This window comes from Nicotiana attenuata, unplaced genomic scaffold (genome assembly GCF_001879085.1).
Source record: "Nicotiana attenuata strain UT unplaced genomic scaffold, NIATTr2, whole genome shotgun sequence".
NCBI lineage: Eukaryota > Viridiplantae > Streptophyta > Magnoliopsida > Solanales > Solanaceae > Nicotiana > Nicotiana attenuata.
The window spans coordinates 82146-105854 of NW_017674182.1; the positions used below are offsets into that span (position 1 = coordinate 82146).

General features: G+C 35.7%; 1 protein-coding gene across 5 annotated transcripts; it reads left to right on the plus strand.

Moving 5' to 3' along the window:
• Window positions 1–12244: 12244 nt before the first annotated feature.
• On the plus strand, window positions 12245–22117 carry LOC109218148. 5 transcript variants are annotated; one of them, XM_019382487.1, is made up of 5 exons: window positions 12245–12534; window positions 13785–14078; window positions 14185–14268; window positions 14350–14412; window positions 21563–22117. In XM_019382487.1, the coding sequence occupies exons 2-5, from the start codon at window positions 13916–13918 to the stop codon at window positions 21607–21609; spliced, it is 357 nt and encodes a 118-aa protein (XP_019238032.1). In that variant the 5' UTR covers window positions 12245–12534; window positions 13785–13915; the 3' UTR covers window positions 21610–22117. The 5 variants fall into 5 exon arrangements, with proteins under 5 accessions (XP_019238032.1, XP_019238028.1, XP_019238029.1 ...); XM_019382483.1 differs by lacking the exon at window positions 21563–22117 and adding an exon at window positions 15127–17250; XM_019382484.1 differs by lacking the exon at window positions 21563–22117 and adding an exon at window positions 15127–17250 and having other exon boundaries at window positions 13820–14078.
• The last annotated feature ends 1592 nt before the right edge of the window (window positions 22118–23709 follow it).

Below are 23709 nucleotides of genomic sequence, written 5' to 3' on the forward strand. Positions count from 1 at the left end.
CAAACTTGTACCAATCTTCAAAATACTTCAAACAACATCAACACTAGGAATGGCAGGCGGTGCGGGGCGGGGAGGGTGCGGGGCGGGTTCTGTCTGAACCCGCGAAATTTAAACCCGCCCCGCCCCGCCCCGTCCCGCATAGGATTTAAACCCGCATTCACCCGCCCCGCACTCCACCCGCGCTCACCCGCCCCGCCTCGCACCCGCATTTTTTTTTTTGTAAAAGTGGCACTGTAGTCATTCGGACGATTCTAACAATTAGCATCCCATTCTCGTGGGGTTCCAAATTTCAATTTTAGACCGTAAATGCGAAAAATCTTTCTTTCAAATTTGAAGAAATAAAAAAATTCATCTGTCACGACCCAAACCGAAGGGCCGCGACGGGCACCCGGTGCTTTACTCAATCGAGTACCAACGTAACATATCTTTCTTATCATACTATCATGGGTAAATGAGCTAGAAAACCCTTCATGAGATAACAAGAATAAAACATAAGGGAATACTTAACGTATGATGACCCAACATGATATACAAACTTATACATGTGACATACGGGCCTATAAGGCCGACATGACCATTTGTAAACTCAAAACATAGGCCGACAAGGCCATACAAGTATCCATACACCTGACATCTGTCTACAAGCCTCTAAGAGTACATAAAATCATAAAGGTCGGGACAGGGCCCCGCCATACCAATCAATACATATCCAAAGCATACTGACTAAATAGGCAACTCCAGAGCAAGTGGAGTGCACCAGCACCTTCGCTGAGCTGATAGCCTACTAGGAGGAATGTCAACCTGTCTATCGGGACCTGCGGGCATGAAACGCATCGTCCCCAGGCAAAAGGGACGTCAGTACGAATAAAGTACCGAGTATGTAAGGCAGGAAAGCATAAACCAGAACAGTAATGTAAAGAGAGTTAGAGGAGATACAACCTGTAACATCTGAGTGCCTCTGGGGGCTACTGACATGAAATGCATAATACATATATATACATAAACTTTTAAAAACATACGCCTCTGTGGGCATCATCATCATCATATCATACCCGACCTCAAAGAGGACTCGGTAAAAACGTACCCGGCCATCATAAGGCTCGGTAGAATCGTACCCGGCCATGTGGAGCTCGGTAAACCCAACCGATCAGTGGTTGCACAATAGGTGCCATACCCGGCCGACTATAGCGCGGCTAGGTAGAGTAAAATAGATACATATATAATGCATGCTGGACTTATGGAGTCACGTTCTAAACCTTTTGTAGTGACATAAGGTCATTGCACCATCGATTAACATTATGGACATCATACCATCAATATGAACTTCACTAGGACTTAAGGATCATATACACTTTCTTGGAATAACTTTGTAAGGAAAGAATAACATGGACAACCTTAGTTGCTAGGAGTAGATTCATTATGAAATAGCGTATCGTTTATGTTCGTTTCACTTTAGATCATGCCAAAAGAATGAAGGAAGAGCCTTAACATACCTTAAACATGTTGAGTCCTTAATACCTTCCAAGCAACTCTTCAAACAAGTCAACTCGATCTATCATAGCATAAGGAGATTCAAAATCAGTGTTGAACAAAGGCTAGGTCTGTAACTTAAGCTAGTAGCTCGTCTACGTAAATTCGGGCAGCATCTCCCTTGTAACAAGGGCCTCCTCCAATACCATATACCAACAACAACAGCCAGGGAAGTCCAGCAACCTATAAATATCAATAACAAGACACCATATAACAACAACAAATCACAACTACTTCACGACGAGCGGCAAGCTCCGATTGAAATCCGTATAACCCATATCACCCCTTATAGACTTCTTACATTAATTTAACAGTATCATTAACATGATAATGAAGTCATTCATCAATGATTCCATCCTTATACCATATATTTATAACAAAGGAAACAATCCTTAACTCCAACTATCTTCAATTAGTAGCTTTATTCACTAGTTCATGCCTACTCCATCCATTTAACTTAATCAACATCAAGATAACCTTAAGCATATGCAAGAACACAATACACACAACTCCTATAGTAACTTCAAGTCGAAATCCAAGTTATATTCAGCTCACAACAACCCTCAATAGCAATACAACACCATAGAAGTGACTTAAGCAAATCCAAGTACTATCTTGTAGTTTATCATCCTAACAACTTAACCAACATACAAGCAAGCTTAAGCACAATTAGTAGGCTGTTATACTCACCTTAGACAGCAGCAACAACTTGAAATTCCATCCAAATACAGCCCACAGCAATCCTCAATGACAACACAACCTCAAAGAGGTGTTGTTCTTCACTAGAACTAAGTTTTGATGTTGAAATATGGTGTAATCACTTTGGAATCACTTCAAACCATTGTGGAATCTGTTTAGAAGGGTTAGGAGAAGTTTGGAGACGAAGTTGAGTTGAATATAAGTGAAAAATAGGCGTCCAAATCGTTTATAAAGTGAAGTAGGTCGACCACCGCCTAAGTGGGTCCCATTGGGAGCTGCTTGCGCGGTCTCGCGAAAACGCGAATATCTCTCTACTCTGATGTCGTATTGATGAACGGTTTAATGCGTTAGAAACTAGACTCGTAGATCTTAAATTTGGTAGGTAGAACACCCCATGATTCCAAGAATATTTGGAGAAAAGTGCATCTACATTTGACCTAAATTTCAGCACATTATAAATGCAACTTGTGATGACCTTTGCTAACTTTGTTCCATAACTCGTTTGACTTAAAAACATAACACACGACTATCATACGACTACAATAACTCATAAATTAACCTCCTCATCATGTTAATCACCCTAGTCTCACCCCAAAAGAATATGTTATAACATTCCAAACTTGTCGATTTTTGACGAAACTTATTTTCTTCAATTCGTTTAGCGACTAAGCTTTCCAACCCCTTTTGGTACTTGTTATTCATGATCTTAAATATTTGTAACCTCCAAGGTAACATGATTAACTTACTTTATTTGCTTCTAAATATAATCTCATTTTCGAGCTTACATCAATGACTTACGACGTATTCTCACGTATGAAAACTCGGGGTGTAACATCATCCCACTTTATTATATTCATTTAATATAGTAGTATTATTATTAAAATAAATAAATAAAAGCAGCACATATATTCATTTAATAATTGTGTGAACATTAATACACTAAATCAAGTATCAAAAATATAATTTGAAAGAAAAATTATTGATAAAAAGAAGTGAAACAGGAAACCATGAAAAAGCAAAAGCATTAACTAGGCTGAACATTAGCAAAATTAAATCCCCACCCGCACCCGCACTCGCCCTGCGTTTTTTTTTTAAATTTAAAAATTGAACCTGCCCGCCCCGCCCCGCAACCGCAAAATCTCAAACCCGCCCCGCCCGCTAACGTTCAAACCCGCACCGCCCCGCACCCGCACCGCCCCATTGCCATCCCTAATCAACACACTTATTTTTCATCGAATTCAAGCCTAAGAATTTCAAAAACTCTAAAAATACGCTTTCGATCAAAAAGTCTATCAAACCTCGTCCGAATGACCTGAAATTTTACACATAAGTCACATTCTGCCACCAAAGCTGATGATGTCATGAACTTTAAATATCCATAAAAGCTAAATGAACCTGCGTATTAGGTGGATATATGTAGAATTTGAAGGGCCCACTTCTGCTACCACATCACTTTTTATTCTTCACAGATCATCCCAGAAATATAAATAACAAATATTATTTATGTTGTTTTACAAAGACTGACAAGAACAGACAAAATTGCTTTGTTTGTTTCAATTGATTTGGAAAATTATGGTCACACCTCAAACCAAATCAACCAGTTTGCATTTTTTTTCTTCTCAAAATCTAAAAGAACAACAACAAAAATTCATAATCTATCTACGTTTTTCCCTTATTTTAATAAACTAACTAAATTTAAATCATTTTGACATTTCTATTTATTTATTTGAATAGTTTTATGTCACATTTGGAGTATAACTTGATTTTTAGAAAACAGTTACACAAATTGAGTTCAAACTAAGAATTGTGACGAGGGCCGAAAGGAATCAAGTTTTTGCCTTTCCTTATTGTATCCTTTTACGCTATATAGTTCATGAAGTAATATAACTTAAAATACATAAAAAAACAGTTCGGTGCACAAAGCATCCCGTTTAAGCAGGGTTAAGGAAAAACCTTTATTTCAAGGGGACATGGTGTAGGTAGTCTACCCTAATGTAAACATCCGTGGTTGATTTCAGGCTTGAAAAAATTACTTATTTCTTGCACCAGGCTTGCATCTTTATATATATCAAACTGTCTTTCACTGGGGAATTTCATCAAACACAAAGGTTGCATCATGTTCTTCCCATATTATTGATGATTCTGTTTTAGCTCCAACTCCATGTGGCCAGTATTGTAATAGTTAGGGCACTGAAGCAGAAAATTGTTACAGAGGCATTTTATTTTAACAATTAACCACATGCATCACAGAATTCACAAAGAAAACATGAAAAAAAAGGAAAGCTAAATATTCAAAATCAAATACACTATATTAAAGTAAATAAAGCAGGAATGTGGATTAATTGGATAGGCAGAATGAAGATTGTAAATCACAAAATCTAGATTCTAAATTAATAATCTCAGAGAAAAATAGAATCAAAACCTTTATATGCTCATTAAGAAAGGAATGGAGAAAAGTATATTAACCAGAACTCATAGAACCACATACAAATAGATAATGGAGACTTTTTTAGTGAATTGAAGCCTAAGGGCGGAAGAAAAAAAGATAATGAATGAGAAAAGCTTTGTAACTGAAGTTTTTGAATGAATAAGACCAAAATTTTCTATTGCCAGGTGGAGATGCAATAAGATCCAACCCTTTAATTCTCCCTCTTAGAAATCTCTAGAAGAACTGATGAAGAAAATTGCTCGCGACACGTAGAGCATACGTGTTTGCTATTTGAGGTTGGGGGAGGGGAGGGGGGGGTGCGGGTACTCACAGCTTTATTCGGTTTGTATTTCGGCGCTGGACTATTGGACCAGTTAATTTCACACTCCAATTAGCACATCAGGTTCCTATGATTTTTTTTTTTTTTTTTTTGGTGCAAAAGGTTCCTATGAATTAAACTGTGATGCATATGTGATTGCCGCGTTTTGCTAATATGACAACTATTTGCATGGCCAATATATGAATTTGTGTAATTTATGTTTGATTAGGTATATTGTTTAACAAAAAGCTAACCTAAATTATATGCTTAGCTGTAAGAGTTACAGACCAAAACAAAGATATTCAACTTATTTTTCCATGTTGATTTATTTAAAGCCAGGTAAATTTTAAGTTACGGATAAAAACATCTGCTAAATTATGTAGCATTTAACAAAATAATTCTTTCATAAGAAACAAATATAACCAGAAATTATAAAATGTTTACTTACCTTAAGATAAGCAACATGTAATTAATTATAAGACCGAACTAACTTAACGTCTGGAAGGAATGTAGGTAGTCTACCCTGATGTAAACATCCGTGGTTGATTTCAGACTTGAAAAAATTACTTGTTTCTTGCACCAGGCTTGCATCTTTATATATATCAACATGAATTTTGCATTCTAGAATTTGTACTAAAAAGGATAAAAATCTTAAATGAGTATATGCTACCTAAAAAATATAACATTCGGTACGGTGTCACTTTAACTAAAAGGATGATAAATATTATGTGCTCAAAGTCTCTCTCACACACACACACACACGTAGCCATTAATACACGAAAGAGTTTGTTCTGTTCTGTCCTAAAGTGCGGCGAATGCGTGAAACACCTGATCACCTCCCTTCCCGACATCAACTTACGGTTACAATGACGAAAATGGCCTTGTCGATCGCCAACTTCTTTCAAGGAGTAAGCTAAATATTCCCAAAGAAGTATAAATGTACTTTCAGAATTGCTTTGAGCATCCTAGAAGATTATTTAAGAAGGATACCTAGAATCATTAACTAAAAATTGCATTTCAGGTGATAAATAAAGCTGGTAAATTTTAGATGTGCTAGCTGTTAGTTATAACTTAATATGAATTTTACTCTTGATGCAATTTTAGAACATGATTGATGATGCCAAAGCCCCGTCTTCAGAGTCCTTTGGACATGGAATCTTGGCCTTGGTCAAGGTCAAATTTGTGGCTTAGTTTGAAAATGACCTAATATGAGACAAGACTGAACTTTAGGAAGATTGATAATGGTTATTCAATTTCAGACTTTTGCTTTTCTTTGTTATTTCTAATGTAGGTTCTGCATTAAATACACACTGTGAGGGCAACATGTGTGACAAAAGGTTAGGTCCAACAATTTGTTTAACGTTACTTTTAATTCAAAATATCTTTCATGATTTTTGCAATTTTGTTAAGAATATCACTTAATAACATAAATGACTAAGTTGCGTAGCATCTTTGTACCATTTTGCCCAATTGCTTTTTATTTTCTTGTTTCAATGTTATCTGAATGTTCTTTATTGACATGTTGATGTCGATAATATGCAGGTTGTTGACGTAACATTTATTAAGAAAAAATCATGGTTTAGACCAAGTAAGTCAACATGTGCTTCTACTGCTACATATGGTGACGGTGAGTATCTTGCCTGTCCTCTTTCTGGTATTTCATTTTTTTGCTCAATATGAACTCAATTTTAATTTGCCGATAATTTATGTTGCTCGGATTCTCCGAAAATGTGGCCAGATACGTGTCGGATCCTCCAAAAGTAGTGCATTTTTGAAGGATCCGACATGAGTGCGGTTACATTTTGAAGAGTCCGCGCAACATAGCCGATAACTGTTTTCTGAAAATAGGTTGACATCCTCCTATGAACATTGATCTTTCCTACCTTATCAAAAAAAAAAAAAAATTTAATATTGATCTCTCCCTGAGCAATGCGCTACGTCCTTCAATGTTGAATAACCGATTCACTGACACCATCATCAAAGCGAAACAGAAATCTCTTCCACTTGATGAGTGTATTTCGCATCCAATTTGTAGAGTCTTATATGCTTGAGTATAATGAAAAAAAATAAATTAAATCGGTGTTGATCAAAACTCCACGAGTTGATTTTGCCTTTTTATTTTTTTTGGAGGGGGGGGGGGGGGATCCATTTCAGAGAACACATCGAACTTAGTTATAGCTTAAAGATCATCAAATTGTAAGATAATAACATTACTTTGTGAAGTTTATATGCTAAATTAGATCGGTGCTCTTTCATTGCAGCCAGAAGCAGAACACAAAAAACTTTTCGGCAAGGGGATGTTGAGAATACAATAGAAAACAGGATTAGAAAACAGTAGTATCAATTAATCAGTTTTACGATACTAACTATTAAATCCAACTATAATTCTACAGTTATTAAAACCCTCCTTGAGTTGTTTAAGGAGTAATACATTACAGCTAGAGAAATCATTAATTTTCCAAAACAAATAAGGAATGAAAAAGCACTTGTATACACATTTTATAATGTTAACCGTAACACTCTATGAACTTCCACTGGTAAGGTCTGCGCCAAGAATTTGGATTATGATAGTAAACTTTGGTTTGTAAATCTATCCACTCTAAGATTTAATTCTCGAGTATTATGATAGTAAACTTTTTTAAGGAGGAAATTATTTTGTCATAAACTGGTTCAAAATTTGCAGTACGGAGTTTATCCAAACTCGCTGAGCATGAAGATCTTTCGCTGGGGAATTTTGTCAAATATATAAGTGGCATCGAAGTTCTTCTTCTTTATCGGTATCTTTGTCCTAGATGGAAATTTTCACAGAGCAGAGAAGTACTACAGAAAACTCAAAATCCATATACAAATGAAAAATTGGAGAAATTTAAAAATAAATGCAATAGCAAAGGCTAGACGTAGTTGGAGCAAGTAAAAGAAAATATACAGGATGAGTGACAAAGAGAGAGAGAGAAAAATTCCTTCGTAACTTGAAAATTTGAACACCAAAAAGACCAAAATTTTCCATGTGGATTAGTGAAGATTTTTGGTGAAGATTTCTGATAAGTTCCACTAGGAGTTCTATCTCTTTTAAACTCTTGAAGAACAGTTGAAGAATATTGGGGTTGGAGGACCCGTTGTTAGGATCGAAAAATCAGGTGTCATGCGGAAGCTAATAACGTAAACCTTGAACGACGATGATATATCAAAAGAGACATAAATATTTAACGTGGTTCGGTCAGGACCTACGTCCACGGCGGAGATAAGCAATCCACTATATTAAAAAGAGAGTACAAAATATCGAGAGAACAACCTCAGGAAAAGGCAAACACAAGTGACACGCTAACACTTGTCCCATAAAGTTCTCCCCCTAAACAAGACTCTCAAGCCTTTACATTGTGGATGCTACTGAATGAGAAGGAAGGATCCTCAATTTATAGAAGTCCAAACATTTTCCTACAAGAAAAAGGACTAGCCAAATATGGAAGAATTTATAATTTTCTTTTACAAAAAGGAAAACCGAATTAAGGTAATTATATTGCCTTTTTCCTTCAAAAGATAGGAAAAACAAATATGGTAAGAAAATTATGGCAAACACCTAACAATTCTCCCCCTTGGCCTGAATTTTCTGACAAAATAAACTTGATCCACCTTCTTCACATAGCCTTCAATAGGCCGCATCTCCAAATCTCCACCACAAAGTTTGTCTCAACGCGCGTAGCACACCGGTCAAATTTCTCAAACAAAAATCACGATTATCGTCAAATATGTCGCGGCTAGAACTGAACCCGCCAAGATGAACCTGTGTTGAACCTTGCTCTGATACCACTTGTTATGTCCGGAAATTCAGGCCAAGTGGGAGGATTGTTAGGTGTTTGCCATAATTTTCTTACCATATTTGTTTTTCCTATCTCTTGAAGGAAAAGGGCAATATAATTACCTTAATTGGGTTTTCCTTTTTGTAAAAGAAAATTATAAATTCTTCCATATTTGGCTAGTCCTTTTTCTTGTAGAAAAAGGTTTGGACTTCTATAAATTGAGGATCCTTCCTTCTCATTCAGTAGCATCCACAATGTAGCCATAGAAGGCTTGAGAGTCTTGTTTAGGGGGAGAACTTTATGGGACAAGTGTTAGCATGTCACTTGTGTTTGCCTCTTGTTCTATCTCTCCCCCGGTCTTCTATAACCAAGATATCTGCTTGTGAGGACGAACCCTGAGATTTTCTACTTACTTCCTCGTTCAACACACCACTCTTGGCATATTCCATGGTCACCTTACCTCCGGGAGCTGAATTTGTCAAAGAAACACGAAGAGTTTCCCAAGAGTCTGGCACAGTATTAAGAAGCCAAAGTCCTTGTATCTCATCATCAAAATTAACTCCCATTCCAGATAGTTGATCAAGGACGCCCTGAAAATCATTTATGTGACCAAGGATAGGGTTGCCTTCCTTGTATTTAAAGGTCATCAATTGCTTTAGCAGAAATAATTTGTTGTTCCCGGTTTTTGAAGCATAAAGAGTCTCTAGATTTTCCCACAATGATCTCGCATGTATCTCATTCACAATATGGTTGCGAACATTATCTTCAACCCATTGTCGTATATATCCACATACTTGTTGGTGCTCGAAATCCCAATCTTCATCGGATATACTTTCGGGTTTATGAGCTGAAAAACGGGTAGATGCATCTTCTTCACGAACAACAAGTCTTTCATCTTGCTTCTCCAAACATTATAATTTCTCCCATTTAAACATACCATCTTGCTCATATTCGCCTCCATTCCGTAACAATCCGGATAAATAACCAAGGCTCTGATACCACTGTTATGTTGAGAAAGAGGCAAACCCGAAAATAAAGAAGATAAAGAACACCAAATTTTAACGTGGAAAACCCTTCAAATCGAAGGTAAAAACTACGGGATCACAAAGATCCAAAAAAGCTCCACCATAACAATAAGAGGGTTACAAAAGTTCTCCAAATTGGCTATACAACAAGGGCCAAACACGGAGCAACAATAGCAACAAGAGCAACAACTAATTATGGCAAACACCTAACACCCATATCTATGTAGAAAGTCCTGGTTCTTGTTAAGTTTATTTTTAGCTTACCAACTCTAAGTATTTTGCCTATGGAAATTTATCATTACACATTTTCTAATAAGTAGCTTGAGTTTTCATCTCGAAGAATACAAATCAGCAACCTTACGCTGTACTATAAGACCAATTCATCTCCAGAACAGCAAAGCCACACAGCAAACAACCTTTGTAAATATACTCACACTTGTTTGTCAGAAGATTAGACCCAAAATCCAAATTACAACTACGCCTCAAAATAGAAATATCAAAATGATTTAAATTTAGTTAGTTTATTAAAATAAGGGGAAAACGTAGATAGATTATGAATTTTTGTTGTTGTTCTTTTAGATTTTGAGAAGAAAAAAAATGCAAACTGGTTGATTTGGTTTGAGGTGTGACATCTCTGAGTCTCCAATCAACGGTACCCTTAACAACTGATCAATATTCGGAGACAACAAACAAAAACAGTTAACATTCGATGTTCGAAACCCTAAAATTCACCTAAATGTTATAGTAATATGAATAGCTTCAAGGTCAAAGTGAATTGACAAAAAAACCGAATCATTTTAGTTTATTCTTTTAGTTGTCCTAATACAAATTGAGGTATATCCGGTTATATTTTGGATCAGAAGGGGTACTTTAGTAACATCAGTGCTTCTTGCTTCTGTAGCTGAAAAAGGATAGCTGTTCACTCAAAATTTTATCCTGATTTGGTGCGTTGTTACTTGAGTTGCCATTATACATTTTTGGTAATTAAGGCAACTTTGCAGGCCCTTAAAAGTGTACAAAATGTCATCCATCACTTTTTGCTTTGCATGTGATGCTAAGTCAAAAATTACCACGTGGACTGCCAACATGTGCACATATTTTTTCTTTTGGCGACATATACTAAAATTTGTAAAATAGCATAGTACTGCAGTATTAGGAAAAAGAAAAAAAGAAAATCCAATGACGATATTTCATGTGAAAAAGGAAAATGAAAATAGAATATTAGTAGTAAATTTATGTTTTTGGAATATATATTATATAAGAAAAGAGTAATCTGATTAGAAAATAACATAGGTTCATTTAAAATTCACGATATTACTATTCAAACTATAATAACTTTACTATCTTCATGATTATTTTGAAGGTCAAGTAAACATTTTAAGGTTCAATTGCACAAATAATTATCTTTAATTCAAGCACTTAATAAGAAAAGTCTCTAAAAAGAAAGAGTACAACTGGTATTCTTTTAGAAGTATTTGTTTCTATATTTGCAGGTCCACTTTTAATGTAACACGTGATTTTCCTTATGCTAGAAGAGGTCATCTCATCTTATTTAAAACTATTAGCAAATGAATTATCAACGGAAAAAGTGCAAATTCTTTAGCTATTCACAAGTTGATGAGGTTTAAATAAATTAGGGTCTTTTTTTTCTCTTACATTTAACTACTTATTATTTTGCTAAAAAAATTTATTGGAAATTTTAAATTAGAATATAAGGAAAAAACAAACACACAAAAAAAAAAAGAAGCAAGCTAATGAAATATTGGAAACCTTTTTATATCTTTTTCGCTGATGTTTAATTCCAACAATAAAGATCCATATAATTTTTATTAAATAAAGATCCATATAATTTTTTTATCTTTAACTATATTATTTAAATTAATATAAATAATTTTTACAAAATAACTAGAGAAATAAAATTAAGGAAATTATTTTTGTAATTAAGTGTACGTTGATGAAAAATTCAATCAGCAAATCAAAGCTTAATGAAACAGAAGAAATTACTGTATCTTACATAGTTGAACATCATCCATTCGCAAAAATAGTCACCAACAAAGGTGAATTTATAGGATAAGAAGAGGATCAGTTAGAGGAGATGAAAATGTTTGTAATTGAAATGTAATTTATAATGGTTAATTAAGAGATATGTCTTTTCAGTTTTTTGATATAGCACATAAAGTTTTGCAACTGATATAAAATAATAAGGCTTGTAACTGATTACAAAAATATAATGTTTAATGAAGAGCCATGTCTTTTGGGTATTTTGATAAATAACATATTATTACTTACTCTTTAGAAATGGGAATCGGCAGCAGCTTCCGGTCAACGTGATTTTACCAAAAAAACCATTAAATCTCACTTTATTCCTGTTTTACCCCTAATCCTCAATATAGCGTTGCGTTGAAAGATTATAAAAAAACCCTACACTCTTCTGCGCTTACAAAATAAGACACGTTTTTCTTCCCGCTCTGACGCGTGGGTGTTTAGCAAACTTTTGGCGCCTCTGTTGTTCATCTTCATCTTGCCACCGCTTTCTCTGTTTTTCTCTAACTTCCTCCTCTGTTCTCTTCGTTCTGTTATAAATTTTCATCTTTATCTATCCTTTATCTCCAGTCTTTATTATAAATTCCCAACTTTTGGATTTTTGTTCTACTATCGATAACATATCTACTCTTTCTGATTCTTTACATAGAGGATTGGGTTAGTTGGAGTTCTTTGCTTCTTGATTAAAAAAGGGTAAGTTTTTTATTTGATTGCTTTCTTTTTTACAGTTTGACTGCCTCAGCTGCCTGTTGTTTATATTATGTAAAAGTTGATACTTCAAAAAATTTTTTTGTAGCTCGTGGGAATTGAACCCATGATCTTATGTAAATTTTGAACCCCCTTGTGACCACTAAACTACACTTTTGGATTGTGTTAAGGGTGTTCAAAACTTAATATATAGAGGTAAAAAATAGATTTTGCCTTATATATACAATGTAATTTTTCGGCGAAGGGTGTGAACACACTTGCGCCCCCTAAATCCGCCCCTGGATACTGATGTCAACTACCAAAAAAGCTTAGAACTCACTAACCTTTATGAGCTAGAAATTCAATGAGGATATTCTGCTTAGTAAGACAGTTCGTTGGAAAAGAGTGAAAAAAAATGGTGGAATATTGACAAAGAATGAGAGTCACTTTTTGTGTATCACCGGATTGAAGGGTAAATCCAAGTTCGAGGTAGAACAATGACTCACGCTCATTTTCCACAGATAGTAACTTTTAAGATTGTTCTTTTAGCTATTGCCATAAATTACAAATTAGTGCACTTATTCAGTAGTGTACCAAAGTAGAGTCTCTCGACGGAGAACAACTTATACATTAAATTCAATTGAATTTCGATGTCTGTTTGGTTAAATTTTCAATTGACCCGGACTTCCTCTTTTTTAACTTGGCTTAACTGAAGTTCAATGTCAACATAAGGTACGCAAAGAAACTTAGGTAACAAACTATAAGTGAATAATGGGTGATGGGACAGTGATAGAATCCCTTTATCCACAGTTATGTAGAATCTTCAACCTTCCGCTTAAAATTTAAAAGTACTGCCTATAGGTTTTTCTTTTTTTCTTTCCCCTGTCTTGCTTTTTATCACACCAAGTGGGTAATGACTTATCCTGGAAACAACGAAATGAATTTTGTGTTACTTCATCTAATACTTCACCTATTTGGATATTTTTTATAATTTACAGTTTATATGAGAAGATGGACGCTCTTTGGGTTATCTTAGCTAAAATAAACTACGACTAATTTATCGTAATTTATTGTGTTAATATTAAGTATTCAATATTTTATAATGGTATGTTTAATAATCATACGTGTTTATAACAAAATAAATATGGTGAAATAGTTGTATCGTCTTTTACTCATTATAGTTAATTGTTGTTTTCCTGTATCTTTGCTATTTGATAAAAAAAATCATAATTCTACTATTGTATAACGATGTTTAGAACAATCGAAGTACCAATAGTTGCAATAAAATCAGATTAATGGATAGTCGACAATCCAAAAGACGCCTCGCTCTGTGACAGAAGCTCATGATGAGAATATCAAACACCATAAAATAGACGATTCTTTGGGAATGACTTTGAGAGAAGAAAAGTTATTGCAACGACGCCTGAAAATTCGCGAGGCAACAACTAAACGCCTTCTTGCAACTACAAATAATATCAATCGCATTGGAACAACATCTCATATAGATGATAATGTTAATACTGGACTGTCTTGTTCCTCTTCACAAACAGGTTAGAACATCAAATGCTCTATCCTTTTTGTTGCTTCTATAATACATGCATACATAATTATTATAACTCATCTTTACGAGCATGATCATTATTTTTGACCATGCAGTTACTGAGTGTCGAGCTTTTTCTTCATCCGATGTCTTTGACAAAGAAAAAGATATGATCCAGCCTTTTCATGTTTTTGAAAAAGGTAAAACCACAAAAATGTAGTATCTATTTAACTTATGTGTGTATTGTGCATATTAATTAATCGATAACTATTATGAACCAGGTTCAACATCGGGTACCACAAATGATTCATGTACTCCAACCTTTGAAACAGTTACAACTAAAGGTCAGTTTAACGATCATCCTTTATTGATTTTATCGACCGTTCTATTTTCATCTCTCACAATTAATTATCTGCACTATGTAGGCCGTCGCGTAAAGAATAAGAGAACTACGATTAACATTAACCAATTACGCTCTGATTATGTTCCGTTAAAAAAGATTCCAAACTGCTTATTCTGCTATGCGAAAAGATTTCAGTATGAACCCCCTGGATTTTATTGTGGCAGTGGTACAGTGAGATTAAGCTCTCATCGAATGCCAACTAAACTGAAAAATTTATATATGGGAAACAGTGCAGAATTCAGGCATTTTCGAACATATGTTAGAACATATAATAATCTGTTTGCTTTTACATCACTTGGTGTCAGTTATGATAAAGATTTGGCCAAGAGAAACCGTGGTATATACACGTTTAGAGTTCAAGGACAGATCTATCATTTGATAGATGATTTATATCCCAAAGAAAGAAGGCCAAAAAATTTGCAACTGTACTTTTATGATAATGCAAATGAGCTTGAAAATATAATGGCTTGTTCAGACATATTAAATGAATCAATAGTGAAAGAATTGATGGACATACTAAAGGATAATCCGTACTCAATATTTCTACGATCCTAGGTAGACATGTCAAACTTGCAAAACTTTCATATAGCACCGAAAAGTGATGCTGGATTGGATCAACGCGTATATAATTTACCTACTACTACTGAAATTGCAGCAATATGGGTTGATGAAAATGATGGTTCTACTACTCATGCACCACATCTTCAAATTTATACTCACAATGATAGGACACAAAGAGTGCACTACTATTTTGGATGTTATGACCCTTTACAGTACCCGTTGTTATTTTCATATGGTCAAGGCGGATGGCATTGTGGTATTAAAAAGTTTCCCAAAGAAAAAATATTCGTAGAAGTCGCACTCTGGTTGAATTTGAACAATTGCCGAGTATAAAAGATTTCACATCTGTTGATGGATATCTTGATATAGAAGCTCAAAATCTGCAAAAAGGAAAATGCAAAAGAGATGCAGTTTCAGTTCGCGAATACTATTGTTACAAACTTCAGATGAGAAACGATGATGAGAAATTTTGCATACAGGAAGATTACTCCAGCAGTATTCAGTAGATGAATATATAAAATTGGAGACACAAAGATTAGACTTTGTTTCATTCAATCAAGATTTATTCAGAATGGGTATACTGCAAGGACTTCTTGATATTGTAAGACTTGGTGAACGAAATGCTTCTAATGTTGGAAAACAAAACTTTCTGCCAAATTCTTTTATAAGGTCCTAGAGATATGCGTCAGCGTTATATTGATGCTATTGCATTAGAGCAACATTTCGGAAAACCTGATTTGTTTATAACTATGACATGTAACCCATCTTGGACGGAAATAAAAGAACATCTATGGTCAACTGACGAGGCACAAAATAGACTTGATTTGATTACTCGAGTGTTCAAGGCTAAAATAGAAGAACTGAAGACGGATATATTAAAACGAAATATCTTTGGAAAAGTTGTTGCTTTTATGTATACTGTGGAGTTTCAGAAACGAGGTTTACACCATGCTCATTTTCTTATTATACTAGGTAATGAGCACAAACTGCTGACAACAGAGGCATACGACAATATTATTAGAGCAGAATTACCAGATGATAAGACAGAATCAGATTTGCATAAGCTTGTCATCAAACATATGATGCACGGTCCTTGCGGTAGTTTAGACCCAACAAATTCTTGTATGAAAAAAAAGGGTTACTGCACGTTCAAATATCCAAAAATGTTTGCCGATCAGACAATAAAAGGAAACGATTCTTATCCAGTCTATAAAAGACAAAATACAGGGGAAGTTGTGAAAGTAAGAGAACGATATTTAGATAACTCCTGGGTTGTTCCATACAATCCAGATTTACTTGGAAAATTCAATTGTCATTTAAATGTTGAAGTTTGCTCTGACATCAAGGTCGTGAAATATCTCTACAAATACATTTGTAAAGGACATGATAAGATTGCGTTTTGTGTACAAAATAACGATACAAACATAGAAATAGATGAGATAAAAGAATATCGATCTGCTAGATGGGTATCACCTCCAGAAGCTGTTTGGCGTCTCTTTGGTTTTCCAATAAGTGAAATGTCTCCCAGCGTTTATCGTCTTCAACTACATCTTGAAGGTCAACAATTTATTTCTTTTAAGAGCAATGCGGATATACATACAATTCTGAATAATCCGATGATTCAAAAAACAATGTTAACAGAATTTTTCTCCATGAACGAAACTAATGAAGATGCTAAAGAGCTCAACTTACTGTATAAAGAATTTCCTGAATACTTTGTGTGGTCCTCCAGTGATAAATTTTGGGCACTTAGACAAAAGCGTTGTGCTATTGCCCGCATTGTGACATGTCATCCAACAGAAGGAGAACGATATTATCTTAGATTACTACTAATGCATGTACGGGGACCGACATCATATAAGGATCTTTTGACAGTGAATGGAGAGCCTTGTAGTACTTTCAGAGAGTCCGTAGAAAAAAGAGGATTGTTACAATGTGATAATAGTTTGACAGAGTGTATGTTTGAAGCTGCAAGTTACCAAATGCCATATAGTTTAGAGAGAATACATAAAGTACCCATTAAACTTGTCCGGAAAAATCATTTACACACCTAAACTTTACGGGCGACCTTTTACCCCACTATTCTAAACTTAAGTGAATTTAATACCCCCTTCAGTGATGACCTGGCACAAGACGTGTAGTTCACTTTGTAGCTGCGCGTGAAGGCAAAAAAAAAATTAACTTAAAACTTATTCAGTGGTCCAGGTGTCACTTTCCAATGGGATATTATAACTAATTAACTTAATATTATTTTTTTCTCTTTTCTTATTCATTTTTCTTTTCTTTTTCATTTTTTCTTTCTCTTTCTTCATTCATTATCCATTTCTTCATTCATTATCCATACCCTTTTAAAAAACGAAAATATTATGTTAAAAAACAAAAAATATTTTTTTTTTCTGTTTTTACAAATTTGTTTTTCCAGTTTTTACAAAAAGAAAATCTTTAAAAAAATTGAAAAACTGAAAAAAAAAAACATTTTTCAAAAAACGAAAATATTTTGTTGGAAATATTTTTTTCAGTTTTTAAAAAACGAAAATATTTTGTTAAAACTAATTGTTTTTTTCAGTTTTTACAAAAAAAATATTTTGTTAAAAAAACCATTTTTTTCAGTTTTTACAATTTGTTATGCAAAATTTTTTCAGTATTTAAACTGAGTAGATACAATTTTTTCAGTTTTTAAACTGAGTAGATACTGAAAAGATTTTGCAAAACAAATTGTAAAAACTGAAAAAAATAGATTTTTTAACAAAATATTTTTGTTTTTTAAAAACTGAAAAAAATATTTCCAACGAAATATTTTCGTTTTTGAAAAATGTTATTTTTGTCAGTTTTTTTAAAGATTTTCTTTTTGTAAAAACTGAAAAAACAAATTTGTATAAACTGAATTTTTTTTTGTAAAAACAGAAAAAAAAAAATTCGTTTTTAACAAATATTTTTCGTTTTTTTAAAAACTGAAAAAATTATTTTCAACAAAATATTTTCGTTTTTGAAAAATATTTTTTTCATTTTTTTAGTTTTTTAAAAGAATTTTGTTTTGTAAAAACTGGAAAAAACAAATTTGTAAAACAGAATTTTTTTTTTGTTTTTAACATAATATTTTCGTTTTTTAAAAACTGAAATTAAAAAAAAAAACTGGAAAAAAATGAAAATAGGGGTCTTTATGCGCGTGTAAACACAGCCACCACAAGACTGGTTCAGTATTTTGAAGGGGGTATTAAATTCACTTAAGTTTAGAATAGTGGGGTAAAAGGTCGCCTGTAAAGTTTAGGTGGGTAAATGATTTTTCCGGACAAGTTTAATGGGTACTTTATGCATTTTTTCTATAGTTTAAGGTGTTTATTTGCTACATTATTGGAAAATTGCAACCCTGTCAACCCCAGAAAATTATGGGAGCAATTTGAAGAATCAATGATCGAAGACTACAGAGTGTTACAAATTACTGAAAGAAGAGAAATATGATATCAAGCTTTGAATCATATCAACGATATTTTACATTCTATGGGTCATGATATAAATGAATATGAACTCATTCCAGAAACTATTAGGCCTTCTACGGCAGCAAGAGAAGCAAAAGAGATTCATTTTGAAAGATCTATTATTGTCAGTGAAGACGACATACTGTTACATAGGAAATTGAACGAAAATCAACTCATTGCATATAATCTGATTACTGAAAGGATATTTTCGAATAAAGCAGGTGCCTTTTTTATAGATGGTCCCGGAGGAACAGGGAAAACTTTTTTATATCTTGCTTTATTGGCAACTGTACGATCAATGGGATATATAGCTTTGGCAACAGCTACTTCTGGTGTTGCTGCTTCTATTCTTCCAGGTGGACGTACTGCACATTCACGTTTCAAAATCCCTACTGACATCGATGAAAATACCAGTTGTAACATTAGCAAAGAAAGCTCACTTGCAGGGTTAATCCGAGATGCAAAATTGATTGTGTGGGATGAGGTATCTATGGCCAAAAGAAGAATGTTAGAAGTTTTTGATCTACTGTTAAAAGATCTGATGAATACAAATGCATTATTTGGCGGAAAAGTTGTAGTTTTTGGAGGTGATTTCAGACAGACTCTTCCTGTTGTGCGATACGGAAAAAAAGAAGATTTCATTGGCGAAAGTTTGTTATATTCTAGCATTTGGAGTGAACTTGAAAAATTAAAGTTATCTGAGAATATGAGAGCTAAAACAGATTCTGCATTTTGTGATTATTTGCTAAGAATTGGAAATGGACAAGAACGAGTGAACTCAGCAGATAAGATTGAAATTCCATATTCTCTGGACTATGAGGACCTCTGTATTCATCCAGTTGTGGATATGCCAGCAGGATACAAACCCCCAAAGTTCGATATCTTCGATAGGACGGGGGGCCCTCCTGCACATTTGAGGGCATATTATGACAAGTTGGTCGGAGTGGGGAGGAACGAGAAGCTAAGAATGAAATTATTTACAAGAAATTTTACGGGAGAAACACTCACCTGGTATACTCGACAGGATCTGCAAAATTGGAGAACTTGGCAAGGTATGGCAGAGGACTTCATGAATCATTTTCGATTTAACACAGAGATCACTCCTGATCGATTCGCACTGGTAAACCTGTAAAAAAAACCATCCGAATCATTCCAAGAATATGCACGACAGTGGAGGTTAGAGGCCTCCAGGGCACAACCTTCGCTAGACGACAGTGAATTAACCAAGTATTTCATCAGAGCCCAGGAAGGGATATACTTTGAAAAGATGATGGGACAAAAATTCCCCGAGCTGGTCAAGATGGGAAATTTCCTAGAAGAAGGCATTAAATTTGGTAAAGTACAATCCATGGCAGCGCTGCAAGCGGCCAGCAAGACCATCCAATCAGGGGTAATCGGCAGCGGAAAGAAAAAGAAAGAGTAGGTCTCAGCAGTAGTCATATCACAGAAGCACATCCAATTCCACAAACAACCATTCACCACCACCCACTTACACTCCAGTCTATAACACCAAGCCATATTACCACCCTCAACTACAATACAACCCTCATCGAGCCAACAACAACCAAACCTCCCAACAACCATATGCTCATGTCCAAACTACTACTTACCAAACTCTACCTACTTATGCACTACGCCCTCGTCCCAACTTTTAAGAGAGGGGTCCTAGAACTTATACCCCAATTGCTGAGCCTCTGGCCCAATTGTTTGAGAGATTGAGAAGAGCAGGATTGATACACCCAGTTGAAAGAAGGGTTCCTGAACATCCTTCCAAGTATTTTGATGCCACTAAAATACCATTTCAATGTACCTAGGCATGATACTAAAGATTGTTTTAAGCTAAAAAATGAGATTGAAACCCTAATCAAGAGCGGAGCCATCTAGTGCACTCTGGCACTACCCAATGTGAATCGTAATCCACTGCCAAATCACCGAAACCAGGGAGCTAACATGATTACATTAGACGTAGAGTATGACCTAAAGGGAATAATTGTCACTATAGGGAATGCAGAAGCCACCGGGATCCCTCCTCTACAATTATTACGGTACAATTGAGGCCTACAATGACGGTTCAGACTTATATGCAGCAACCTGCCGCTGCTACAGGAGACGAAGAAAGTGGGGAATACAAAACTGTCCCATGGACATACCAGCAAAAGGGAAAGGCCAAAATGACTGACTCTGTCGTAGCCCATGGTATGACTTGGTCTGGGAGATGCTACGCTTCTGAAGATGTCAATCGAGGAAACTCGGGAAAGGAGCAAATTCAAAGAAGGAACATAACAGACCAGAAGCCGCCGAGTTTTGGAAAAGAATGTCAAGCAAAGAGTATTATGTGGAGGAGCAGCTAAAGGAAACTCCAGCGCAAATATCAATCATGGGTCTATTAATGAGTTCTGGCAGTCATAAGGACGCAGTTGAAAGTACTAAGTGGGGTAAGTGTACCAAGTAACACCACTAGTGAAGCGCTGGCCGCAACAATTGGGAAAATTGTCGAAGCAAATTCGTTGTATTCTAATTCATCCTGTATAGATTTCCGTGTGATCTTGACAACAAAAAATGATTTCGTTGATGAAATTAATGACATGCTTATTGATCGATTCGCAGGAAAATCAAAAATATTTATTGCTACTGATGAGGCCGTTGAATTTAACAACCAAACACAACTTGAAGATCTACTACACACTTTAAATCCTCGTGGTTTGCCTCCTTACAAATTATGTTTAAAAGAGAATTGTCCAACTATATTATTACGAAATCTAAATCCATGTGAAGGTTTATGTAATGGTACGCGATTGACCTGTTGTGATTTTAAAAATCATGTTATTAGCGCTAAGATCACGGTAGGTGATTTCAAGAATATGCATGCGTTTATCCCAAGAATACCATTATTATCATTACAAGATGAGAAAACGCCTGTTCAGTTCAAAAGAACACAATTTCCTGAACACAATTTCCTGTTAGATTATGCTTTGCTATGACTATAAATAAAGCACAAGGTCAAACTTTAGATTTTGTTGGAATTTATTTGCGGGAACCTGTATTTTTACACAGTCAGCTTTATGTTGCCTTATCAAGAGCAAAGAGTTCAAATTGTGTAAAGTTGTTGATTCGGCCATCGACGCCAACTAGCCATGACGATCATTCTACCTCTAATATCGTTTACGAACAAATCATTAAGAAAGCAGGTGCCTGAGCATCGACATATGATTCTTCGGGAGGTCCTTTGCTCTTTCCTTCTCTTATTATCCCGTGTGCACATTTTCTGATATTTTCATACATCCTCTGCTTTGGGTTTTCAATCTGTTAATGCTTTAATCTTAATTTTTGTCTATTTCAACTCTATCAAAGTGTAATAAGACTTGATTCCAAAAGGTCCTTATGAGGCGATTCTCATCCTCACCATTTATGTGCGAAAATTTTGATGAAATAAGCTTTTTGGAATTTAAAAACTGAAAGGTTTTCACCTTAGTTCAAGAAATGATTTTGTAAAACAAACAGAACATAGAGTACTTATTTCGCTGGAATTTTACTATGGTCACCAGCAGATAGCACTTTTGATGTCTTATCTTTTGATGTCTTATTAATTCTTATTTGTATGAGTCAGAATCCGACCCCACGATAATTAACGAGGCTAATCCCGTTGTAAGTTAATTCATGATTAATTAGTGGCACGACCACTCAGAATTAATTATATTCAACCCTCATCTGATTCGATCAACAAGGCCACGGCCCATCCGCCACCATGAAGGCGAAACCCCAACGTGGTCACGGCCACTTATTGCCAGCTCACGAAGCTCACAGCTATAAATACCAAGAGAGGAAACCCCAGAAAGAGGGGGGGGGGGGGCTGCTTCTTCACCACTAGTGAGAGGAGAGAGAATCGAGAAAATATACCCCTCTTATGGGAAAAGAAAACACCATTGTAAGGTTCTGAACCTCTCCATGGAGAGGCAGACCAAACAAATATTATCAATAAAGGTTTCTAATGCTTCTACCCTTATTCCTGAGTACTTATTTTCGTTTCTTTCATTGAGTCCAACGGATTATTACGATTTGCTATGATTATCCGTGATTTATTTATATTGTTTTATACTCGTAAGTTTTGTAATAACTTTTGAGCAAACAATTTGGCGCCGTATGTGGGGATTTCATAGCAAAATCGCGTAGTTCTTCCCTGGACCCAAAAGGAAAGAAGCGCCAAACTCAAAGGGGAGCTCGAAGATCTCAAATCAAGATCTAAGTCTTCTCCCTCTCTCCAATCCCAGATAGTGCAAACAAGAAGAAAGGGCCCCCCTTTCCTAAGGGAAGGTCTCTACAAGGTGTACGAGCTCCGGTCAGAAACCGGCACGGAGATATCTCGAGCCGAGAGTCGCCTCAAGACAGCCTATACACCTTGGTTGGGAAGACAATGGATAAGCCGCTCAAGGCCTCGAATCCAAAACGAGTTTCAGCACTCAATACCCACAATATGGGACTCAGGCCACGAGCCTTCGTCATCAAAATCGACCAAGTTCAACTACGGTTGAACCGAGACTCAGGCTATGCGCCTTCACCAATAAGTTCAACTACGGTTGAACCAAGTCAGGCTATGCGCCTCCACAAAAAAGTTCAACTACGGTTGAACCGGGACTCAGGCTACACGCCTTCGCCAACAAGTTCAACTACGGTTGAACCAAGTCAGGCTATGCGCCTTCACAAACAAGTTCAACTACGGTTGAACCGGGACTCAGGCTACGCGCCTTCGCCAACAAGTTCAACTACGGTTGAACCAAGTCGGGCTATGCGCCTTCACAAACAAGTTCAACTACGGTTGAACCGACTCAGGCTACACGCCTTCGCCAACAAGTTCAATTACGGTTGAACCAAGACAGGCTACGTGCCTTCGCCATCAAATTTAACAAAGTCCAACAACAGTCGAACTGGGACTCAGGCTATGTGCCTTCGTCATTAAATCCAACGAGCTCGACCTCGCTCGAACTACAAGGATGGACGCCTTCGTCCTCAACTTTAGCAAGTTCAACCACAGTTGAACCGAGACTCAGGCCAAACGCCTTCATCTGTGAAAGCAAAGCCCGACCTCCAACAAATCAAAGCGCGGGATAGGCACCCTCGCCATTTCAAGTAAGTTCCCCCAACTCGAATTAAGATTCGGGCCACGTAAAGCTCGGCCCCGTTCAAACTACGAGGCCTCGTTTTTT